The 22,993-nt window shown below is 33.0% G+C and overlaps 1 protein-coding gene across 2 annotated transcripts; it reads right to left on the bottom strand.

The window, feature by feature from the left end:
- Window positions 1-894: 894 nt before the first annotated feature.
- On the bottom strand, window positions 895-22,356 carry lov (BTB/POZ domain-containing jim lovell protein). 2 transcript variants are annotated; one of them, XM_081995841.1, is made up of 7 exons: window positions 22,235-22,356; window positions 12,135-12,433; window positions 11,568-11,975; window positions 11,109-11,458; window positions 4,451-4,573; window positions 4,020-4,393; window positions 895-1,642 (listed from the first exon to the last, which is right to left on the bottom strand). In XM_081995841.1, exons 2-7 carry the CDS (start codon window positions 12,362-12,364, stop codon window positions 1,373-1,375), a joined length of 1,755 nt encoding a protein of 584 aa, XP_081851967.1. In that variant the 5' UTR covers window positions 12,365-12,433; window positions 22,235-22,356; the 3' UTR covers window positions 895-1,372. The 2 variants fall into 2 exon arrangements, with proteins under 2 accessions (XP_081851967.1, XP_081851966.1); XM_081995840.1 differs by lacking the exon at window positions 22,235-22,356 and adding an exon at window positions 15,398-15,544.
- Window positions 22,357-22,993: the final 637 nt, after the last annotated feature.

The following is a 22,993-nucleotide window of genomic DNA, read 5'->3' as shown; positions in this document are numbered from 1 at the left end:
ATGTAATATCTAATTGATAACTGATGAAATAATTTTAACTTACTTAAACTTGTCAATCATTCAAACCTTTAATACTAATAATAATTAAAATTTTATATTTATAAATCCAGTTAAAAATACAATTTTTTCCAATCTGTTAATTTTTTTTTTGATAAGTTATCGAATGGTAAAATACTAACATTTAAAACTGAACCATCCTGTAGTGTCTAATACATGAATGACCATTAGACACTATATTAATGCTCTATTAATCTACCAATGTAGGTTATTCTGGTAATATGCTTAGTACAAAAATATAAAAGAAACAACTGTATATATTTAATTGGGGGTATTGATAAGTAAAAAATACATGTTTTGTGACCAACAAAAATACCATCTTATGTATGTTAAAAATCTGTATACTGTACAAACTGTGGTAATTGCAATAAATCACTAATATCGCAGCTGTTTATTTATTAAGGATATATTCTGTAAGGCTGTAAGAGCGCAAGTGTGAGCAACACAGCTATACAGAATATTTTGGTTTTTTATGTAGTAGAAAATAAAAGCCACCGTGTGAAGGTATATAGAAACTTTCAGTAAATATTTGGTAAAAAATCTGTATATCGAGGAACTGTAGATAGTGGTTGTATTACAAAATAAAATTGTAGTAACTGTAGTATGCTTGTAGTCGGAACATCTTGGCATAATGATATATCAGTCTTATAAAAACAAATTCCGATAAAATTTAGTGATTCAACGATCACTGTATGTACACATTAATAATATAAAACTATCGGAATTTGACGAAATATTTCAACATATACAATTCACCAGAAAAAAAAGTGACCCGCATTCCAAGATTCGGAAAACAGACATAATTTGAAATAATTAGTTTTGCCTGATTATTTCAGATTATGTATAGGCAGCAGAAACTAGTTATTTTTACTAGCTTGTCCATGCCTCCTAAATTCTAAATTAAATAGTTAAAATCTTACAATTAAAATTCTCTAATTCTAATAATCTAATATTGCCCCTAAGAAATGCTCACTTATGTCACTTAATAGTGCAGCGGAATTCCTGCTTTTGCACTAGCTACAGTTTTAATTTCCAAATCCAAAGGAGATACCACTTTAACAGGCTAAATCATTATACCGTGCTCTGGCCCTTTCGTGGCAACTCCACAGCATTTCTCCAATAAAAGGGAACAACAAAAATCTAAACTTAACTTGATCCAACATTATGCACACGTAACACGAAAATTATTATTAAACAAAACTAAAACCAGGTATTAAGAAACTCTTCCTTAGTATTAGATATACTAGGGCAAAGTTTTTTTCTAGAAAATCAACTTACCTAACAAACAATGATAGAATAAAAAATAACAATAACCTTAATCTTGGCCATTTTGGTGCACCAATTCTCGTCGATCATCCGAATTAAGATTCGACGGCCTGTAGATGTCCTGCTGGCCGGACTCTTCGTCAATTTCCTTCGCCATATTCGATTTCATTTCGATGTCTTCATGGGGTGCCGTTTGTCCGTATTGGTGTTCCGCTCGATTTTTATCACCACCCTGTGGAAGCAAGTGAATCATACTGACTGGGATCGGGAAGCCAGTACCAAAATCCGGATAGAAGTTGTGGCCGAACGGATTGAAAAGCTGAAATCAAAAAAGGACAATGTAAATCTAGAAATTTTAAATTAACATGAATCAATTTATTGAGCCGGTTTTAACAAAAATGTATTGGCTAGAAAGTTCGGAAAACTATAAACGTTTACTGAAGGTAAAGGACCATTCCAGAAGCTTCCAGAATGCAGACGAAATGTGGACAGTACAGAAATAATAGCGAACACAATGCGAAGCAAAGAATACAGTAGTGAGAAGTGATCAAAGTAACTTTAGTGATTTAAATTTGAGTTCCATCAGTGTTGAAAAGTATCCCCGTAAAGTGTAATTTAGTTTCAGAAATGGGTTAGGATTGTTACAACGCAAAGGCTGAAATTAAGAAGTTGCTTAAGATGTTAAAATCTCAAAAAGTGGAGGAAGAGGAGCGTCAGCAGAAAGAAGAAGAATGCAGAAAGGGAGAAAAAGAACAACAAAAAGAACGCCGAGAGAAAGAATAAACTCTGGAAACTAATCGAGCATAGTTTCAATGGTAAATTGATTACAGAATAGAGAGAGTCTAGGAGACCCAAACTGAAATCAACAATAATTTTGAACACTAAATTTGGACAAATCGATAACCAGTTAGAAGCTTTGAAGCAAGTTTTCAGATGGCTTTTGTAACAATTAATTACATCAATTTTTGGTGTTGCTACATTTATTTCCAAAATCTTGAGCATGGCTTATTGGGACACCCTGTACTATGTTATCTAGTAAACACTGTTAGCCACACTTTTCTGTATAAATTTGCGTGCAAGAATATTTCTAACGTTTACTTACTTTTTACACACACAATACCAGTGATTAGTAAAAGTAAACATTTTTTGGTCAAAATTGCTATAGTCTGTTCAGTGACTTCGGAATGTTGTGTCACAATCACCAGCAATTGTCGGTGATTAAATGTGATATTGATTTATTGTCAAAATGATTACAGTTTTAGGTTATAACTTAAAGAGTTACAATAAATTATATAGTATATTACCAACCAAAGTTTATATACCAACAATTAAACAATTCTTAGAAGGTGTAGAACACACATTTGCAGAGGCTTCTGGCAATTTTTAAAAGGTTTTAGGCGCCCTAGGTCCCAGTTAAGTTAAATTATGCTTTGACTGTGACAGCTGATCTGCAAAATGTCACAGTCCAATGAAAATAGTGTTGCGAAGCGAACTTTTGATTATTAGTTAGGATTTCTTTAGTTATTTGTTGTTACCCCTGTATGTTACGTTGCTTTGTTTACGTTCTACATTCTTTTGTCTGTGTTCTAGAAAATCCTTGCTCCGTTGCTTATATAGAGAGAGATTTATGTTATAGCTTAATGAGTGTGAGAGAGAAAGTCAATTTCATGAATATTTGGGAACTTTCTAGAAACCATGGAAGCCTATATAAGCAGCTGAACCAGGCCTGGTTAGTTAGTTGTTGAGTTGATGGTTGTAGTGAAGTTGAAGTTGTCAGATAACGAGGTTAAAAGTCAGTTTCAGTTTATTGTTTGTAAACAATATACAGTGTTGTACAAGAAGTGTGTTATTAAGGAGTACGACGGTACAATAGGATACCTTTAAATATGTCGCTGTAAATGGCCCTTAGAATACTTGTATAGGCAAATTTCAGCATGACTTTAGAGGCCTCTGGCAATTTTTAAAAGGTTTTCAATTGTATTTTTTCGTTCTTTCGAAATGATCCCTGAGGCTTCTGGCAATTTAAAATAGTTCTGGGAAAGTTTAAGACGGTTGTAGAAGGCTCTAGAACTTTTCAGAAAGTCCTCAGAGCATTTAGAGGTCTTTGGCACATTCAAAACGGTCCTAGAGGCCTCTGAAAATTTAAAAATTCTGTGCAGGTTTAAGACACCTGTAGAGGTCTCTGACACTTTCAAAATGGTCCTAGAGGTTTCTGGGAATTTAAATCAAGTCTTGGATTCTAACATTACTAGTGATATGAGATAAAAGATGTGACGCGACAGTCAGAAGTCACTAAACAGAAACTGAACAATTCTACTTAGTTATTAGCCATATTGAACAGATTAATATAAACTACTACTAAAGTCCACGTTTGCGTAAATCGCAACACTGTTTGTAATTGGGTCAAGAAAAAGCAGCAAGTGACCAATCACAATTTACCCATCTTGAAGATACAGGACTTACGATACTCTTACTAAACTGCCGGATTTCTAGGTTAGGTTATTCAGTAAAAACAATAGCAAAAATATGTAATAAGACACTAAAATAAATAGTATAGAGATATGTTCTATATGTTTTTTGAGACGAGTTACACATTTCTTCGTTTCGAATTGGGTTTTCTGTCTCACCACACAAAAAAAGGTTGTTGGGAAAATATAATTTCGCACTATTTTCAACTAAAAATAGTATAATCTTACCGGATGTTGTTGTGGTGGAGGTTGATCCTGATCAGTACTTGACGGTCTGGGATTCTGCAAAGACTCTTGATCCCTATCGTTACCCTTAGGCATGTTGTTGTTATTGCCATTCATGTTTCCCAAAATATCCATCGGCTGTTGAGGTAGGCCTCCTATGCAGTCTTTTCGCAACTGCTCCAGTTTCAAGCTTTTTCCGTATTTGCCTCTTACATACATCAGCAACGAGTTGTACGGGATTCCGAATATTCTGGACGCTTGACTTGTAGTCATCTTCTTGTTCCATACTTGCTGTAATGCTTCTGTCAGTTCGGCATTGGTCCAGGAACGAGGAGGACCTCCTCGTGGGGCTGAATGTTGACCCTTGGGTCTGCCCACTGTAAATACCCGTACAGTTTAGCTGATTTATTTATTGCCAAAGTGTTGAAACTTACTTTTCTTCTTGACGAACATGGGAGAATCGATGGCATTTCTATGCTCTCCAATATCAAACAGTGGATTTCTGCAGCTGTCCAAACTTGGCGGAAACAATCCCAAAGGCGCATCCAATCCGAAAACTAGAAAAAAACAATCACATTGTAGTACGGTTTCAAAGTCAAAGCGCCTAAATTTCGACTAATACTTCCGGAAATCATAGACGAATCAATGATTTATAAGCCTAGCTAACAATTATAAATAGCCAAGTACGTGCATATCTAATTCAGCCCGATCCTATACCTGTTAATATTTAAAGAGCAATTTTGTTAAAATTATAGGCATATTACCTACTGGAGAAAGCAAGTGTTAAATCACACGGACTATACATTTGAATATAGCTTATGGGTATATCTAAGTTTACATTCATATTTTATGCTCGAAATGTTCCAAGACGTGTACTGATGTAGAGCCAACCAATTACCTGGAATTATTGTATGTGAATTTTCTTACGTTTCTGATTATTTTACGAGTTTCAGACTTTGTGGTGTATTGATTTTAAAATATATGGAAATTATACGTTTTTGATAATTTAACTTTTTTCCAATCATCGACTTGAGTCGTTTACTATAATTTGATGGTGCTTATGTATTTTTAAAATTCAGTAGTCAAAGAATTCGAACATATAGTCAGTACAAATTATGATGTTATTTTATAGGTGATTTTTAGAAAATTAGCATTTTTGTGTAAAGGGATTATTTTATTTTGATAAGAATTTTTTGATTTTAAGTGCTGTATTTCGTTATGAGTTGACACAGTTTTAAAATGTTGCTTTATAATAACATGTAGAATTTTGGCAAAACGACTGGAAACTGTGTTCATTCAGGAACGAATATAATGATATACTTTTCAATTATAAAGATAAGAAATTAACAAAATTATAAATTGAATTTTTTAAGATTATTTACATAGATACGTTCTTAAGAGGGCTTTCTTTTTATTTATCTCTTTCTTTCAATCAGTATTTTTTATTAGGAATGAAACGACCAGGTATTACTAATGAACTCATTAGTGAATTAATCCAGGTGTTGATTTTTTCATTCGGTGTACTACCTATTATATTATATTACTACAAACTTATGCATTTTTCACATTATTGCAGGAGTTTTTTACATCTTGTTTTATGTCATCTTTTCGTTCCCTTTTTCTTTTTCTCAATATCTTAATTCTGCCTTAAATCTGTCATTTTTTGTTAGGTGAGGATAGGTTAAAAATGTTTAAAAATAACTCTAGACACCTAAGTAGGTATTTAGGATCAAAATTTTAGAAAGTAAAGAAAAGGTAATTGACTAGAAAGCTTCAAAACAAATTTAAAATTTTCAAAATAAATAGTAATTTTCAAAGTAAATTTTCATGATTTATGATCGGTTTCCAACATTTTCCATCTGAAACTTGACTACAATTTCATTATTTTGTTAATCAAATTTTTATGATATTATATTATTAACCTATATTTTTACCTTGAAAATTAAGTGAAAAACATGACAATTTACGATTGAGTTACTTAATTGTCATTGTTGTCAATTTACCATTGACTTATTTAAATTTTGAAGCCTTCTAGCCTTTTTCTCTCAGAACTAAGTGCTTAACCAATCAACAAATGTTGCATATCGGTGGAAAGCCCATTTTATTGTCTATCCATAGACATATAAAAGTTCATACCTTGTCAGTCAAATAAGGCAGATGTTCAGATTCATACGAAACTGTATTAAAATTCGATAGAAAACTTTGATCAATTTTGAAGAACTGTTTAACCAATCAACCAATTTTGGATATTAGTATAACAACGGTCCATATTTTCTAAAAGAGTGGATTGTTTTAGAAAAACTATTCAGCACCATACAGCCAGCCATACGGTGCTGATTAGTGGTGGTATACATATTTCTCAACTCTATTTAGACACTAAGACTCTTCACTCTTGTACATTTCAGAGAAAACATTGTATTTATGAAAGGTACATCAAGGGACCCAATCAACCATCTATTCCAAATGTTTTTCTAATGGCGATACTATTCACAAAAAATCATAAAAAATAATACTAAGTACAGTTGTAAGTATGGGTGGTATAACTAAGATACATAAAAGATGCTCAATCATATTTACTGTATATTCACTTGTAGTAAACAAAACGTTTTAACAAAAAGAATGACAGTTACATGATAGTTTCTATGATTGTTAGTAAAGCAAGATAATAATAAGTTTTTGTGATTTTCCACAAAAGTATTGAAATTAGAAAAAGTGTTATACATTTTTTATTGGCTCTTTAATGAGACAATACTATCTCCAATAAAATACGGAGTGTCCCGTTGAAAACTAAAAGTGTACGTCAAAAGTACCTTCTTATTTGAAAAGGTATAATGAATACAGTTTCTATACATTTTCTGGCGTGTTATATAAATACTATATCCATCTAAAATTGACAGATTTTACTGAATATTTGGTTGTCCAACGGGTTTGAAGACATGTTGAGCAGTCTTTTGTAGGATTTTTTGTAGACATTGCATTTTTCCTTACTACTTAGTTTTTGAACTAGTTGCACGAGAAAGTCATAAGTAACAATTATGACCAGTAAAAGCGTATGGTAGGCTAAAATTTATCAAGAAAAGTTTTGATTGGTTGCAGTTTATAGCTCACGCTATACACCTACTCTGTTTATAACCCAGAATCAGTTAATTGGAATTAAAATCCACCTGATTCCATAGACAGTGGTAAAAATTACGACAAGACATTAGCACATTCTACCTGCTGCTTTCAACAAAAAAACAAATTGATCGGTTGACGTAAAAATTGAAATCGACAAAACAAAAGCACATAAACGAACACGATAAACTGCGTGTTCGTTATTATGTAGGCACCTCCAAAGTCCACCTCTGCCTTCTTAGAGCGGGTTGGTTTTAAAAAAATTTGTATGTGAGTCATGGTCCGCCCGGTTACCAATTATCGCGCGAGCCGAACGCCATTTGCATAAACTATTAATGGTGCGATGTTAACAAGACTTTTAAAAAGTCGAGATTATGTTTAAAAATCGCTCTCGCTGCTGGCATCTTTTGTTTTGGTTTATTTGGACAAGTCGACAAGTCGACAGCCGCCGACGTTCTCGCAAGTCACGGCCGCGTTTGTTTAAGGGTGGGCTGGGCATTTGTACCCGGGCATGATTATGCTTGTATGCGGTTCTGAAGTAGTTTTTAATGATTAATTTGTACTTCAAGCCTGAACGTTATTACTTTTCGAACGGCCGTTCGACGGGTGCCTGTCGTCATTGCGGTCTACATTGGATTCTAATCAAATTGGACCGAATATGCCTGTCGATCAAATTTACACTTTTTCACTGTTGATCTGCAATTAATCAGTGCAGCGACAAGTAATGTTTATTTAAACAATAATTTGCCATATTGCGACATTGTCACAGTTAAATGACACCAGGAATTTTTTCTGACCACGCCTGTCAATTTCTTAATGTGCAGTGCAATGCAAACATTGCATGATATTTAATCATCAATACTTAGCTTGGACATTTGAAGTGTTAGTACCGAGTGACCCAATAAAACTGTTTCTCGGTCATATCTCGGAAACCGTTTGTCGTATGACTTTGGGATAAAACAAATTACTCGGTAAATTGTCCATGAAGAATCGCTGGAAAATATTTTCAAGTTCTAAAAATGACCACGAGAGGTGAGGTGCCAACTGCCATCTTAAATTTGAAAAATGCATTTTCTATAAATTTTTCATAACAAACTGCAATGCTTTTGTTCACATTTTTAAAGAGAACCAGTTTATCTAGCATTTTCGTAAAAGAAAAATTTCAGTTATTTCAAAAACAAAGTTGGTGGGGGGTGTTCAATTGTTTTTGTAATAACCCGCTTTAACTTCTTAAAGGTTAGACCAATCGTTGAAAAGAGTATTCCTTGGGCAATAAGAATCAACCATAATATAGTTGAATCTTACTCCGCCAGGGGGCTAGTTTTGATACCATGACCCAAATTCCAAATTAATCAAAAAAATCAAACAAAATGGTATGACTTTTCCTTTATGAAAAAGGACCCAAGTAACATCCAAATAGACTAGTGGAAACCGTTTTTTAAAATCTCGTTCCTAACCTAAAATATTGGAAAAATCAGATTAATGGATACCAAATTTGTTCAAATCAAATCGGTCAAATCGCTAAGAAGTTACAGCAGGTTATTACAAAAACAATTGAACAGCCCCCACCATCTTTCTTTTTGAAATAACCGAAATTTTTGTTTTACGAAAATGCTAGATAAACTGGTTCTCTTTAAAAATGTGAACAAAAACTAGAAAAAGAAATTCCATTGGACCACGGCTCATAAGCCCGGATAACTTTTGTATTTCAAAAACTTAGTATAGTTTGTTATGCAAAATTTATAGAAAATGTGAATGAAATTGAAATTTAAGATGGCAGTTGGCAAGTCTGGTAGTAATTTTAAGAACTTGAAAATATTTTCCAGCGATTCTTCATGGCCAATTTACCCAGTAATTTTTGTAACCCCAAAGTCATACGACGTACAGTCTTATTGGGTCAACCAGTACATTGACATTATATCTTAACACACCCAATACAAAAAAATAAAATAAAATACAAAGTGAACAATCCATAAAATACACATTTTTCAATTGCAAGTTGGTTGGTAGAACTAAACCTTAGATACACTTTCATAAAAATCGGGAATTGTGAATATCAACAGTTGCTATAGTCTATTCACTATCTTTTAGAATTATTAGAAATCGTGTCATGTCAGATATTTTCATTTTTAGCTAAATGTTAGAAATCAGCCTAATCTAAGTCACCTATTCGTAAAGAATTCTTATTCATGTAAAAAACCCAGAGTTATAAGAATTCTAGTGTATAACTTTCTAGAAATGTGCATTTGTTTAGTTTGAAACCATGCAACCACATTATAATATAAAGATGGACTAACCTAACCTAACCTAACCTAACCCTAGGGCAAAATTTAAAAAACTGAGATAGTGATATCCTAGCTTACATCGTTGTTACACCAAAAAACCATCTTGCAGAAGCAATATATTTAAATTACTTCCTAGTAAATTTTGCAAATTTCAAAGTAAATATTCTAGGAAATTTGGTCGTCTATTTTGAATATGTCTATGGTCGTTAGAGCCAGACAATTCTCAAATTTTTGTAAATCGCAACCAAAACTTAACTCTTGTATTTCAAAAATTTGGAAAAACCATAATTTGGTTCAACTGTCAATAACAAACAGTAAAATGCTGATGTGGTTTGGTCCATACTACTCCCTTGAAGGGAAATCCTGAATTATGTTCGATTATTTCTCGCTAGATCAAACGGACTTAAATTTGATAATTGTCACGTGACACTCCATTGTGTACGATAAGCGCAGTCACGTGATAACTGTCAGGGGTTATCGTCTGACTGGTAAATAGAAAAATAACCGAAGTAGTTATGGTTATAGTTAGATGAGAAAAAATATACAAGGAGCTTTGAGATACTTATAAGTCAACCGTTTCTTTCTTACAACCATACAAATTCCATTAATAATTTAATTGTAACAATAAAAATATTTAAATATTTTTATGCATCACTGTAGCTTTTTTTCTGGGTGTAAATTATATTTCCAAAATTGGGGTAAAAACGACTATTTTTGTTTGAATAGGTTACATTTCTGCATTTTTGGCACCATTCATTTTACCTTATTTTTGTTTTACTAATGAGTGAGGAATGAATACATTTCGAATCTGAAATTAACTCCATTTTTTTATACGAATATGGAAACTTTATAATTACCCATACGAAATGATAAAAGAAAGATTTACTGACAATCAATGTTTTCGACAAAGATAGAACTTTTTTTTTAGAATGATGTGTCAGTCTATTAAAACGAATGTGACAGTTGATCACGTGACGTGACCACCAAAACACTGTATTAATAGGTCTGTTCGTAGAGGCAATTTTAAACTGGTTTCCAACTGAAAATCGAAAATGGCCAATAGCTGGACATATTCCTCTGATTATTAGTTGGAGATTCGTTCTGCAAACAGACCTATTGTCTTGTAGTTTTGTATCAATCAGCTATCTCTCTATCTATCTGCTACTCACTCGCTAATTAAACTTCATCTCCGTGAGTAATCGCTATTATTACATGCTAGTTTCTGTAACTCTACTGACTTTAAGAACCATTTGAACGGTATTTCAACAATTAGCTGCAGTCGATTTTTTTTAGTTTTCAGTATTTTTTTGAAACAAATAATTGGTATGGTTCTACTAAAAGAAAAGTTAAAAAAAGTGACAACTTTGCCTTAATGGATTTTCATTCAATAAGTATCATAAAATCATGATTAAGAAATTTACTCAAGTCAGCCTAACCAGTAAAAACACAAGTTAACTTGAAAAGTGTTTCATTTGACATTCTGTATTAAAGCTTGAAGCATAATAAACACCAACACATCATCAGAAAATAAAATAATTATGGTTGTATTCAGCATTGTAGCCGGTTGTAGTTTACGACGTATTTGGCGCTGAGAAAAAAACCGGAAGATCTTATCGGGCACGTGCCTACGATATGGTACGGTACTGTTGGATGTTCGCGGTACCACTCCGGCACCCAATAATTGAATACTTACATTTACTGTGCGGGGGCGTCATGGCGAGAGCTGAAACTGTGGGCATAGGCGGAAACGACAACTGACTATCAATCTCCTGCTTTAACCTGATGGTGGGCTGGGGTGCCGAAACAGGTGTCGGCGAAAATTCCTTGCCGCCACTTTGGACGCTCAAATCCATTTCGGGACTGCGCATCGATATTTCCGGACTGCAAGATTTGCGCTCCTCCACTTTGATTGTTGTTCTTTCGTCTTTCTTCTTCATGCAAAGATTCTCGGCTCTGTCCTCGGACTGTTGGGGCGAACTCGGTTTTAATGAACTTGTTGATAAGTCTTGGGGCCCACTTAGTTCACCTGATCGTCTTCTTGGTCTATAATAAGATTTTACTAATTAGTATTAATCAAAATAGCTATTTAGGTACCCAATTTTTTATGAAGTTTAGTTAATTCCAGTAACTGAGAGCTTTATATCTTACTTACCTAGCTTGTTTACGTCTTGGTATGGGTGATTGGCAATCCGATCTAGGCAAGAGCGTTTCCGGAAAACTCAATTTCGACATATGAGGTAGTTTCACCGGGGGTTCGAGCGTGTTGTGTACTGGGGAAAAAGGAGAGGATCTTTCCAAGGATGTCCCCATCGTCATCCCGTGCATCGAAAATTTGTTGCTACTCGAAAAAAATTGTCTATCATAATCGTTCGGAGACGTGGATGGAGTCGGTGTTTGGTTCATAATGCTGCTCGTATCTTTGTCCACTGCGAACGTATCCTGATTGGCCAATCCACGAACTTGAAGACTTTCGGCAGCTTTGATTAGACTTTGGAGTTGTTCTTGCCCCACGCTGACCTGGCCCTTGTACATAAAACTGATGAGGGCGTCAACTTCCCATCTAAAATAATAACATAATCATTTTAATTGATGTATAACATACGGTTTTTTTATCAAGACTGGATTCAGTTGATATTGCCAAGTTCACATTTTTAGGCTTTTGCTGAATTTTGTCAAGAAAAAGATTACATTCTGATGTTTTCTTAACATTTTTACTTACCCGTTAAAATCTTTCAGAACAATGACTGGATGTTCGCAGCGCGTCTCAGCAAAAATTTTTTGAAAAAATGGACTGCATGCGCTCAGTACCATTTTATGGGCAAGAACTGATGCTTCTGCACATACCAATGTGACGTCGACCAACGCCTTGTTTTCTAGCAGGGTTCCAAAAGAGGACAGCATGTGCGATTGATGGTTATTCCATCTCAACGAGTAGTGAGATTCCGTCATTTTGGCGTTGTCGGATTGCTGCTCTTCAAATTGTCATCTTTCTTCTTTCTCCTTTTGAATTTTGAATTTCTAGAAAAATGAAACATTGCAATTAATTGTTCCGTTTAGTCAAATCAATTAGAAGGGTAGTATTTTGGGAATGTTGAGGTAACGTGGGTGTATTCGCTCATCAGTTATTTAAAGTATTCAAGGACAACTAAATTAGTTCAAAAAATTTATTTTTAAACTCGCTTTTTTGAAATATGGAAACTGTAATAAAGATGAAAAATGTTAGATAAAACCCCAAATTATGGTAAAAATGTTTCAAATATTGAGTGAAACTAATCAAAATAAATAACATTCTTAAAATGACTTTTCTGGAATATGGTCTAAAGATGATCAATGAATTGAAAAATCTTGTATGTTATGATAATACAAATTAACTTCAAAACAACCATAAGTGAAGGCAAAACTTCAAATTAAAAACATCAATTTTCTAGTTGTCTTGAAAACTTAAAAATTAGATTTTTTTAAATTCCTGGAAAGTTTGAAGTGAAAAGTGAAAACACTCATATTCAAAACCCATTTATCATTTTTATTATAGATTTTTCTAGTGTATATGGGGACTTCTGGTGGTTTTTAAAAAGTTTTAGAAGAATGTAGAAGACAATCTAAGGTATAAAATAGAAACCTTTGACTAGGTTGAAAATTGTTCGAAAGTTTAGAATACTGGTAGAGGTCTCTGGCAATTTTTGGAGGCATTTTAGTAGTAGCTAAATTTTTCTGGTATTTTCACAATGATTCTAGAGGTTTATAGCAAATTCTTGGAAGATTCAGAACACTTCTAGAGACCACTGGCAATTTTTGAGAAGTTTTTATTAGTATTTTGAGACCTCTGGCCTTTCCAAATTGTCTCTAAGAGCTTCTGACAAGTTAAGAAAATTTTGCAAAGGTTTAGAATACTGGTGTCAGTCTCTGGCAATTTTTGGATTGTTTTTACTAGTTTATTGAACCTTCAGGTGTTTTTCCACTGCTTTTAGAGGCTTTCAGCAATTTCAGAATATTCGAATGAAAATTTTTGGGAAGATTTCAGATACATTTGGCCTGTTTAAAATGACTCTAGAAATCTTTGGCAAGTTAAGAAAATTGTTCGAACCTTTAGAATACTAATAGAATTCTCTAGCAATTTTTTGAAAGTTTTCACTAGTATCTAAATTCTTCTGGTATTTTTTAGAAATTTCTTGGAAGGTTCATAGCATTTCTAGAGCCACTGGCCATTTTTTGGAGGTTTTCATTAGTATTTATTTAGAGACATCCAGCTATTCCAAATGACTCTAACAGCCTTTGACAAGTTAGGAAAATTGTTCGAAGGTTTAAATACTAGAAGAAGTTTCTGGCAGTTTCTGGAAGGTTTTCACTAGATGCTTCTGGTATGTACGTAATGATTCTAAGGGTTTCTAGCAATTTTAGAAAATTCTTGTAAGGTTAGGTTAGGTTACAATAATATCGGGTAAGGTTAAGGACACTTGTAGGGACTTCCAGTATCTAATTTATGGAAAGTTTTTGTAGTATTTAGAGAGTCTCTGACGTTGCCAAAATCTGGACCCTATTAACAATTAAAAAAAATATTAAAATGTTTAGGGTTTTGTACATTTGTATAAACTTCTGGCAATTTCTGAAAGTTTTTCGTTACCATTCAGACACTTCTGGCATTTTCAAAAGATTTTAACTGGCAAGGTTCTAACACTTGTGGCAAGTATAGAAAAATGTTCAGAAGTATTTATAGAGGCTTCTGGCGTTTTCAAAATGTATCTAGAAGCGTCTGTCAATTCCAAATTTTTGGGAGTTACATGCAGTTTCGAGTAATCGCTGACCTAACCTAACCTTTGTTTTGTTTGATTTTCGGTATAGTCAATAAGTTCTCTTATTTGCATTCTCAACTATTTAGTTATAACTAATGAAATTAATTAACACTTCCCTTTCCATCAATTTGAAATATATTTTTTGATTTCTGATTCTTTTTGTTACAAACAACAGATTTCGATTCAAAGGGTCTTTTCTATAAAAGGACTTACGTTGAAAATCGCCTTAAACATGACCAAGCCAGCATTCAATTATTCATGCTAATGTCCTATGCCAAAAGGGCTCGTATACATGTATATGGGACCCAATCTGACTCTGATACCCCATACACACACGTATTATTACAAATCGTTCGCCGTCTCCGTTTTAATTTAAGTCATTATGAATTTCTTGTTTCGGCCCTCGTTAAGGGTAGTTTCTCTCCCCCACTTTGGGAAACAACCACGTTGCACAGATCCTTTTCTCTGTCCCTAAAATGTTTTCGTACGTGCTCGGTCGAATATGTCACATACGCACGCGATCCCTCTAACTTTGCATGTTTGCTCCGTGGGGGCTGTTTCTCCAGAAATTACCAGCAAACTCTAATTGTATATTTTATGGTAATCGCTTAATTTTAAGTTGCTTTACAAGAAAAATTTTGTAAACTTTACATTAAAATACAAGTATGGAATATTCAATTATCAGAGAATCACCCCTTAGACATTCGTGACTATGCACACCCTCTTACACTCCAAACCTAATAGGAATTTTGATCGCTTAATTGTTTACATGATTTGTGAGATGACCGTAGTAGCCATTAGGCTTTTTCTAGTTCTTTACCCACTTTAAGACCTTTTTAATTAAGCTTTGTTTGTTCTGCACGCTCTAAACTTGAAGACGGACTAATTGCCCTAATACATGTAAGAAACTGGGGGTGGGGGTTGAAATATTCATAAAGCAAATTAAATTTATAAGGCCAACGTTCGACACCAGCACGCCACATATATAAAGTATTTAACCATGGCGATAAAATTTAGTTTCTACAACAAAACTTAAACCTGAAACTTTAACTCGACTCGTATATACGGCCGAATAAAATTAATATTAATGTTTATTTGTGGATTTCGTGTGTTGAAACCCCTTAAAGATATGTAAATGCCTCAAAACGCTTGTTGTACTTTTAATAACGTCTAGAAACTTTCGTTTACTCACTTGCAGTAGTTATGGAACCCGATTAGGTGATTGACACGTTGCCATCACAGATTGAATTAAAACACACAAAGACGTTAAATCATGTTGAAGGTTTGAAACGAAAGACTTAAGACACGATTTATTCAGATATTTAATGTTTTATCTCAGTTTAGGCATATCAAACAAGTTTTTTTGTCATGTTTTTATAGGTGAAATGCCAAAACTGAAAATAGTTTATATCTCGTTCTAGTCTTAAAATTGCTCTTCTTAAATTTGATGCTAAAGATGTCTAGAATATTGGACATTTTTCCAAAACAGTATCATTTATTAGATATGTTGTACTGAAAGTGGTGACCCTAAAATAAATTTATTAGAATTATACTGAGTGCACCATAAAAGCCAATATCAAACTTGCATTTTTAAACGGGATTGTATTGATTTACTATCTTAAACTGCCGTTTAGGTTATTACATGTTCTTTACCTAAAATCTATAGTTTGCAAAATAAACCTTTTTTTCATTTATATTTACCAAGACAAAAACAAACAGTTTTCATCTCCACATAAAACGGTTGGTAAATAAGTACATAAGTAAAATCAAAACACAACATTTCTGAGCAAACTGCTTAGTTTCGGTATGGAACATGTAACAAATAAGTGATGTCAAATTAAAGCTGCACCTAAGAAGTAAAAATATTTAATTTAATAAAAATATAAAATATATAATACATCTTTTATACGGGATTTTTTTTCTTAAAAGTGATGTTTCTGAAATATTAGAGTGCTATATGATGAAAATAAAACGTAACAATGTAACAGAAAAACAAATGTTTGAAATGTTTAATCCACAATAAAAAAATGTACCTTTCTATTTTTATGTTATTTATTTTACTTTCATTTTTGCCACAGTAATTTCTATAGAAACTTAGAATTTAACTAGTAGGGTGGGTCAAATTGGAAGCTTTTGAATGCAAACTACTTGTTTGATAAAAATATACAGAAAACTTAATAGCAAACACGGTTTTGTTATCTGGCAACTTTGGCAGATACGTTTCCAAAAATGTTAACTTTTCTTCGAAACGATTTTCCCAATCACATGTTTTTCCTACTTGGGTGCGGTAAAGTGCACTTTTCCGCACTCGTTTGAGAGCGGGAAGGAGTACTTCTCCACACTAGTGCCGTAAAGTTACTTTTCCGCATTGCAAGATCAATTTACAATAAATGTATAATAAACCTGCAATTTTGAAGTTTATATGTGTAGAGCGAAAATACCCATCAACCTTTTTATGAGATATTCAAGCGGAGAAAAAATGAGTGTGGAAAAGTAACTTTACCGCCTAGTGTGGAATTACTTTTCCGCACTCATTTTATTTTTCAAAAAAAAAGAACATTTAATCAAAAAACCATAACTGTTTATTTGATTTCTCAATTAAGAATACATTTTTAATCATCTTCGCAAACAGAGATTAAACATTTTTTTAAATTGAACACTGTATATAATTACATTTTTGAAAAGATTTTAAAATTACTATTTCAATGACATATAACTTTAGGCACACTTTAGTTTTATATGGTTTTTTACAAAATTGTGACATCTCAGCCGGAGGGCATGTGACACCAGCTGACAAATGGTCATAGCAAGCTTTACCAGAAGATCTTATTATTAACATCACATAAAATAAAATACAGGTAGACAAAAATGCTGAAATTAACTTAATATACAGGGTGGGTCAAAGTTATACCAGAGCCTAGAGAATTGAATTTTAAGCAGAAAAGATTTTTTAAAACTGTTATTACATAACTTCATTCATTCTTGCCTCTTCTCAATTAATTCTTATTTTTACAAGGATTTTCCATTAAGCATAAAAGTAGGACTAGCAATATTTTGAAGTCCTAATAATCCTTTTGCAAATAACTCGAAAACGGCGATAGATACGGAAAAAATGCGGGAGACAAAAAAGTTTCTAAATTAAAGAAATAATTCAGATTTTTGGAAATAAATGATCGATGGCGTACTACACAAAAGGTTGGGAAGATAAAATAGAGATGGTCCCCTGAAAAAGTATCACCTTGTACATTTTCACTACAATAATGTGTACACTGAAATTGTGGAGATCCTAAAGAGTTGTGTATAGTGTAGAAAAATCAATATTGTTATTTCAAGAATGAATGAAGTTATGTAAAAAATCTGAAACTTTATCACCCTGTATCTCGGTAACAGCGCATTTGCGGACACAACTTTCTGCTTTTAAAATCCAATTCTCTAGGCATGGTATAGGTTTGGCCCTTAAACCCTGACTCACCCTGTATAGTTCGTTTAATACTCATACATCTTGTCCAAAATAGCAAGTCTCATACGTCATTGGAAAGAAAATTTTGATACCTTTCTTTCTAAAAATGCAGAATATACAGGGTTTTAAAAAAGTGTATTGTACGTATCTCAGAAAACGGACAGTCATCAAAGATCACGTGATTTTTTTTACACTGAATTACGCGACGGTTTTACGTTTAGACTGATCTCTTTTAAAGTCACGTGTTTCTTTTTAAGATTAAAAATGGAATTCATAATATATTAAGTATACAATTCTGTGAATGAGTTGAATCCACCACTGGAAACGGTGTCCAATCGAAAAAATGTATTTGGATAAGTGAATTTTTTATTTTGTACTTTATATTTGCCAAACTATAATAGATAGAGACAAACAATTTCTGCCAATCAATTGTTTGTCAATCTGTATTAAAGAAGGTAAGTCTAGTGTCTAATAATGATGTTCAACTTAGCAAAGAAAAAGCTTTTTCTACCATCAGTACAGTTTTTCCATTAGAGTTTCAGAACCTATTCTGAAAATGTTGCTTTTTGTGCCGGTTGGTAGTGACTGGAAAGAAAAAAAGTTTTTAAAAAAAACAAAAAAGATGAAACACGGTTTTTCTAATTGAAAATTTACGTTTACGACCATTAACTGGTGTTCATTGCTTAATTCAAGAGTTTAGAGTGTTTATATTGATCATCATGAATATTTTAAGAATTCACACATAAATGATAGTCTTAGGTACGTTACAAACACTTGAAATTATTACTAAATCTAAACTTCAAGCTCTATTAATTTTTTAGCAAACTGTGCGACCAATTTACCCCCCTTTCACCCCTTTTGAAACAATCAAGATCGCGTTCCAACCCTTTAAATAGCCGTCGCGTCGGCTCTGGATATTTAACTTGCATGCAAATATCGTACAAACAACCGACTTCACATTCTTGGAAATCGCCGTGTAATACATTACCTCCATTCTTGATTTGTTTCTTTCCTTTTCATTATCATACATATATATTCTTACACGATATTATCAGCGTAGATATTTTGGTAAGTGCCAAATATATGTAAAACAAATGTAGGGATTGCATGTTTCGGACCGGATTGTTAAAGGTTCTCTACTTTTCTCTATAGAACCTGTATGCGGTCCGTTCTTTTGTTGCCATTCTACTATGTGTACGTGTGTATGTATAGAGAGGTAAAAATGGATTTGTAACACCCCTAAATTAGTGCGGATTTTTGCTTTGTAACGTTTCGTATTAATATCGAGTCGGAAAAGGTTAAGTTTGGTAATTAAGCCGGCTTTGTTTTTGAAGGGGATTTGTCAGGGTGTTTCAACATTTTTAGTGGTGTTGTTGTTGACTTTTCGTACAAAAGTGCAATAAACAGATTTCCTAGCTTATATTTTGTCAAAAAATAATATTGATTGATTTGCTTTGTTTCCACGTTATTTATATAATCATTTCTTCGCTAAACTAATTTCTTTGCTACGCAATTTTTTTAACTTTGGAGTTTAAACTTGCATTATTATTTATTTTGCGTTTACTGTCAATGTGTTTTTATTCAGTTATGGATTTGTATGTTTAGGCAAAAATTATTACACTGCTTTATTTGATAATGTATTTAATATAATCTAAAATAAAGAGTAAACAACCTTTTTCATGAACAAGCAGCTTTTTCTAAAAAATTTTTTGTCAGTTTTTCTTATTATTTCATGTTTAAATTATGACAAATAATAACTATGTTTTTCAGATGACAAAAATGACGCAAATCTGAAGATATTATTATTTAAACCATTTGTAATTTACTAGTAATTTAATGACAGTTCCGAAAATTATGTTACCGTAATTCTTGCAAATTCTTAGCAAATTTTGGCAGTTTTGACATTTGTGACTGCTTGCTTTTTCGAGGATAATTTAGCTAAGCAGTCACGCGACCACTGTGAAAAAAACTGTCATAAGTCTCAGAAACACGTCTTGTATCGCATACTGCAAGAAACTTTTCTAAACCCCAATTTTTGCAACTTTTGCGCCCAGTTTGTCAGAGGCAGAAATGCTTGTCAAACCCACTTGGAGTGAGAAAATTACTGTTTCAAGCACATTTTGGGAATCCTCATTAAATTTCTTCCAATATAATCCAATAACTTGAGAAAACATTACAAAATTTGGTGCAGTCAGCGAGAACAGCGGTGTCACAATTTGAACTGCCAGAAACACAGTATTTGTAATTTACCAGTAATTTACTGGAAATTATCGGTCAAATTTTCCTGATAAAGTCAAATAATTTACTTGACCAGTAATTTACCCAATCACTATTCTAAATACTGGAGTAGTTGTTTATCGTCGTAAAATAAAAGGAAATCATTTTTGGCATTTGGATATAAATAGGTAAACATTTTCAGCATTCAACTGGACTCAATTTATTTTAAAATATTTTTTTCAAAATAATAATATTACATATAAATAATAAAGTGCGTGATGTCCTGGGTAAATTCTACGCCTGTGACCAATGATTGGATCAGTAAAATTTATATAAACAATCAAGTTTTACTTTGTCTAATGACTAATCAAAATTAAAAAATAAAATAGTTTCAGTTGAAAAGACTAGTTTTCAATCATTTCATCCACACCACTTTTCTAAAAATTCTATATAATACAAAATCGTGTTTTTTTTTAGAACTTTTGCCCTCAATTGATTGTCATAAAATTGGTATGACTGGTCTTTTGCTATAACTAGGTTGGGTTGAGAATATTATGTCATACTTTGTTATGTGTTTCCTCTTTACAAAAAACTTTAAAAATTATAATAAGACGTATGTATATCAATCGATTATTCCGGCTATTTCAGTTGTTTCCTCAATTAAATTAGATTTTTATTTCTCATGAGATAATAATAATAATATTCTTATTGTGGATTCAAACATTTATAGTTTTTATTGTAAATTTTTATATTGACAGTTTACACAACTGACAACAGTGACAAATCACTTGACTTTTGATAAGTAATTACAAGAAGAAAATAATTATTGCTTCTAACAGAAAATTGAAATTTCTGCGATACCTAATTTGTTGTTAAGTAGGTAAGATATATTATATATTATTATTTAATTAACTATAGATAGATAGATTGCATGACTGAAACTTTCTTTCTGTCACTAAAATAAAAAACTAATAATTACTGACTTTAGTGGATTCTGTACTTATTTTAATTAATGATATTTGGAGAGAAATCAGCCAAAGTTCATAACCAATTTTTTCCAAAATTTACTTAAATATTTATCCTTCTCTATCTGCGTGAGATATAACCAGAGATAATCAATTGGTATATTCATTTTGAGCAAAACACGTGACATTGAAAATCAAGCAAAAAGTGAGAAAAATCAAGCAAAGGTGAATAAATTCAGCAAAAAATTTAATATTGATATTTATTTTTATTTTACCAATTAAATGCAAATTAGGCTTAAAAATATGCATTTATAATAATTCTAGAAAATGCTAATTTTAAATTATAAGTCAAACATTTTGTATTAGTTATAGTGAGAATTTTTAGAAAAAAATAGATGTAGTAGGAAGGGATGTATATTGCGTTTTTTATGTTACTCTGCGCATTACACATTAAACACATTAAATAAACAAAAAATCCTCAAATTTTGATTTCAAAACATCTTATTTTAGAACTTGCAAAATGCATGTTATTTTGTGTAATTAGGATGTTATTAATTATGGTAAATGACGTAGCTGTAGTTAGTAAGATTTTTGTCACGTAAACCACGTATGATTAAGGTAAGTAAAAATATTTTTTGATTAAATTAATTAGTTTAAATTGACATAATATTTCATTTCGAAACTATTTATAAGATGATTATGAATGTTGCAATAGAGAAATTGCTAAATCCACTCAGAGATTTTAAGGTATGACTTACTAGATTTTTTAATGATTTTTTTGACAAATTGACATATTTTTAAGTAAATGCCATTTTCGACTTTTTAAATCTTCTCCTCAAGTTAAAAAAAACAATAGTTTTCTTTGCTCTGTGTATTTAACCGTAGTTTTCGTAATAATAAATAAAGGTGTATCATATATTCCTCAGTTGTGAAAGATTGCAAGTTGCCACTTAATCGCCTAGACATGCGGTTATACATGAATCACTTACCGACTTGATAAACACAAATACAACAATACTTGTAAAAAATAATAAAAGTAACATAAAAACTAAGACGAACCGGGTGGTCAGTTGCAACATATTGTAAGGACAGTATGTAAACACAAACTGTCATAGATAGGCGAATTGCGTGAGGTAGAGAGCGTGTGAGCACGTGTGTGTCGGCCAATGGGATCGCGCGAAAGAGATTGTTATTGCAATGGACCACATGGCTCGCGAAAGCGCGCGAAAATCAAACTAATGCGAGTAGCAGAGCACGAGGAACAACCACTAAACACCAAAAACTAAAGAAGCTGCGAGATGATGTTTTGAGAGCGCATATTCCACACATATACGCATACACATGACACATATTGTAAGGGTTGGGGGTGGTTTTTGGGGGCGCGCACCTGATTTCGTCTCGTGTCCCGGCAGGATAACGTTTTCTTCGAGGGGTTGAAAGTCCGACTGTGTTCAAAAATATGCCGACTAGCAATGGACGCATAATTCCCGTTTCGCTGTTAATGAATCCGATTAGACAAAGCCTCGTGAACGGCCAAGACGCAAGCGCCTCCACTTCCCCTCTTGCAAGACTGTCCCCACTACGTCTTTACTCTTACTGTTTTACCCTTAGATATAAATTAAGGGGCGGGCGTGTATTTAGAATCACACACGCTCCTCTACCCTCTCTCTCGACTCGCCGACCACTAATTACTCGAAATAAGGATAGCGCGCGTCTTCTTCTCTCCTTCTGCTTTGCATAAATGCACTAAGAAATCATCCGCACGCCGGCAGGCTTTCTTTTTATGAGACGCCCTTCTTTTTCACCCTTCGTACACTCTTTCCTTTTTCTTATTTCGCTAAACAAAACTCACAACCCCTTCCTCCCCCGCGGTCCTCTCCTACCCCCTTCTCGCGTCCCCCCGTCTTCTTAACGAACCTTCACTTAAATCACAACTTTATACTTCAAAACGAACTTCTCCCCCAAAGTTTTAAAACTATCAAGACTTAAGATATTTTATTTTCCCTTGTCAATATCTTAACACGTCCCCGCCTAATTTCTTTCCATTATTTAAATTTTCCATTGTCTCTACGTCACAATGCAATTTTCTGCTGATACCTTTTCATAACGCTGCTGGCTACGATCGCTATCTTTCACTATTCATATA

Source organism: Ips typographus, linkage group LG1, assembly GCF_016097725.1.
Source record: "Ips typographus isolate SLU linkage group LG1, UJ_Ityp_2.0, whole genome shotgun sequence".
NCBI lineage: Eukaryota > Metazoa > Arthropoda > Insecta > Coleoptera > Curculionidae > Ips > Ips typographus.
Note: the sequence above shows the minus strand (reverse complement) of the source record. Positions and strands in the feature narration are given on the sequence as shown.

Coding starts and splice junctions, on each gene's coding strand:
- lov (XM_081995841.1), bottom strand. CDS start 12,364: ATGACGGAATCTCACTACTCGTTGAGATGGAATAACCATCAATCGCAC. Junction 4,394..4,450: donor CATGTTCGTCAAGAAGAAAA/GTAAGTTTCAAC, acceptor GGGTATTTACAG/TGGGCAGACCCAAGGGTCAA. Junction 1,643..4,019: donor CTCCACCACAACAACATCCG/GTAAGATTATAC, acceptor TTTTGATTTCAG/CTTTTCAATCCGTTCGGCCA.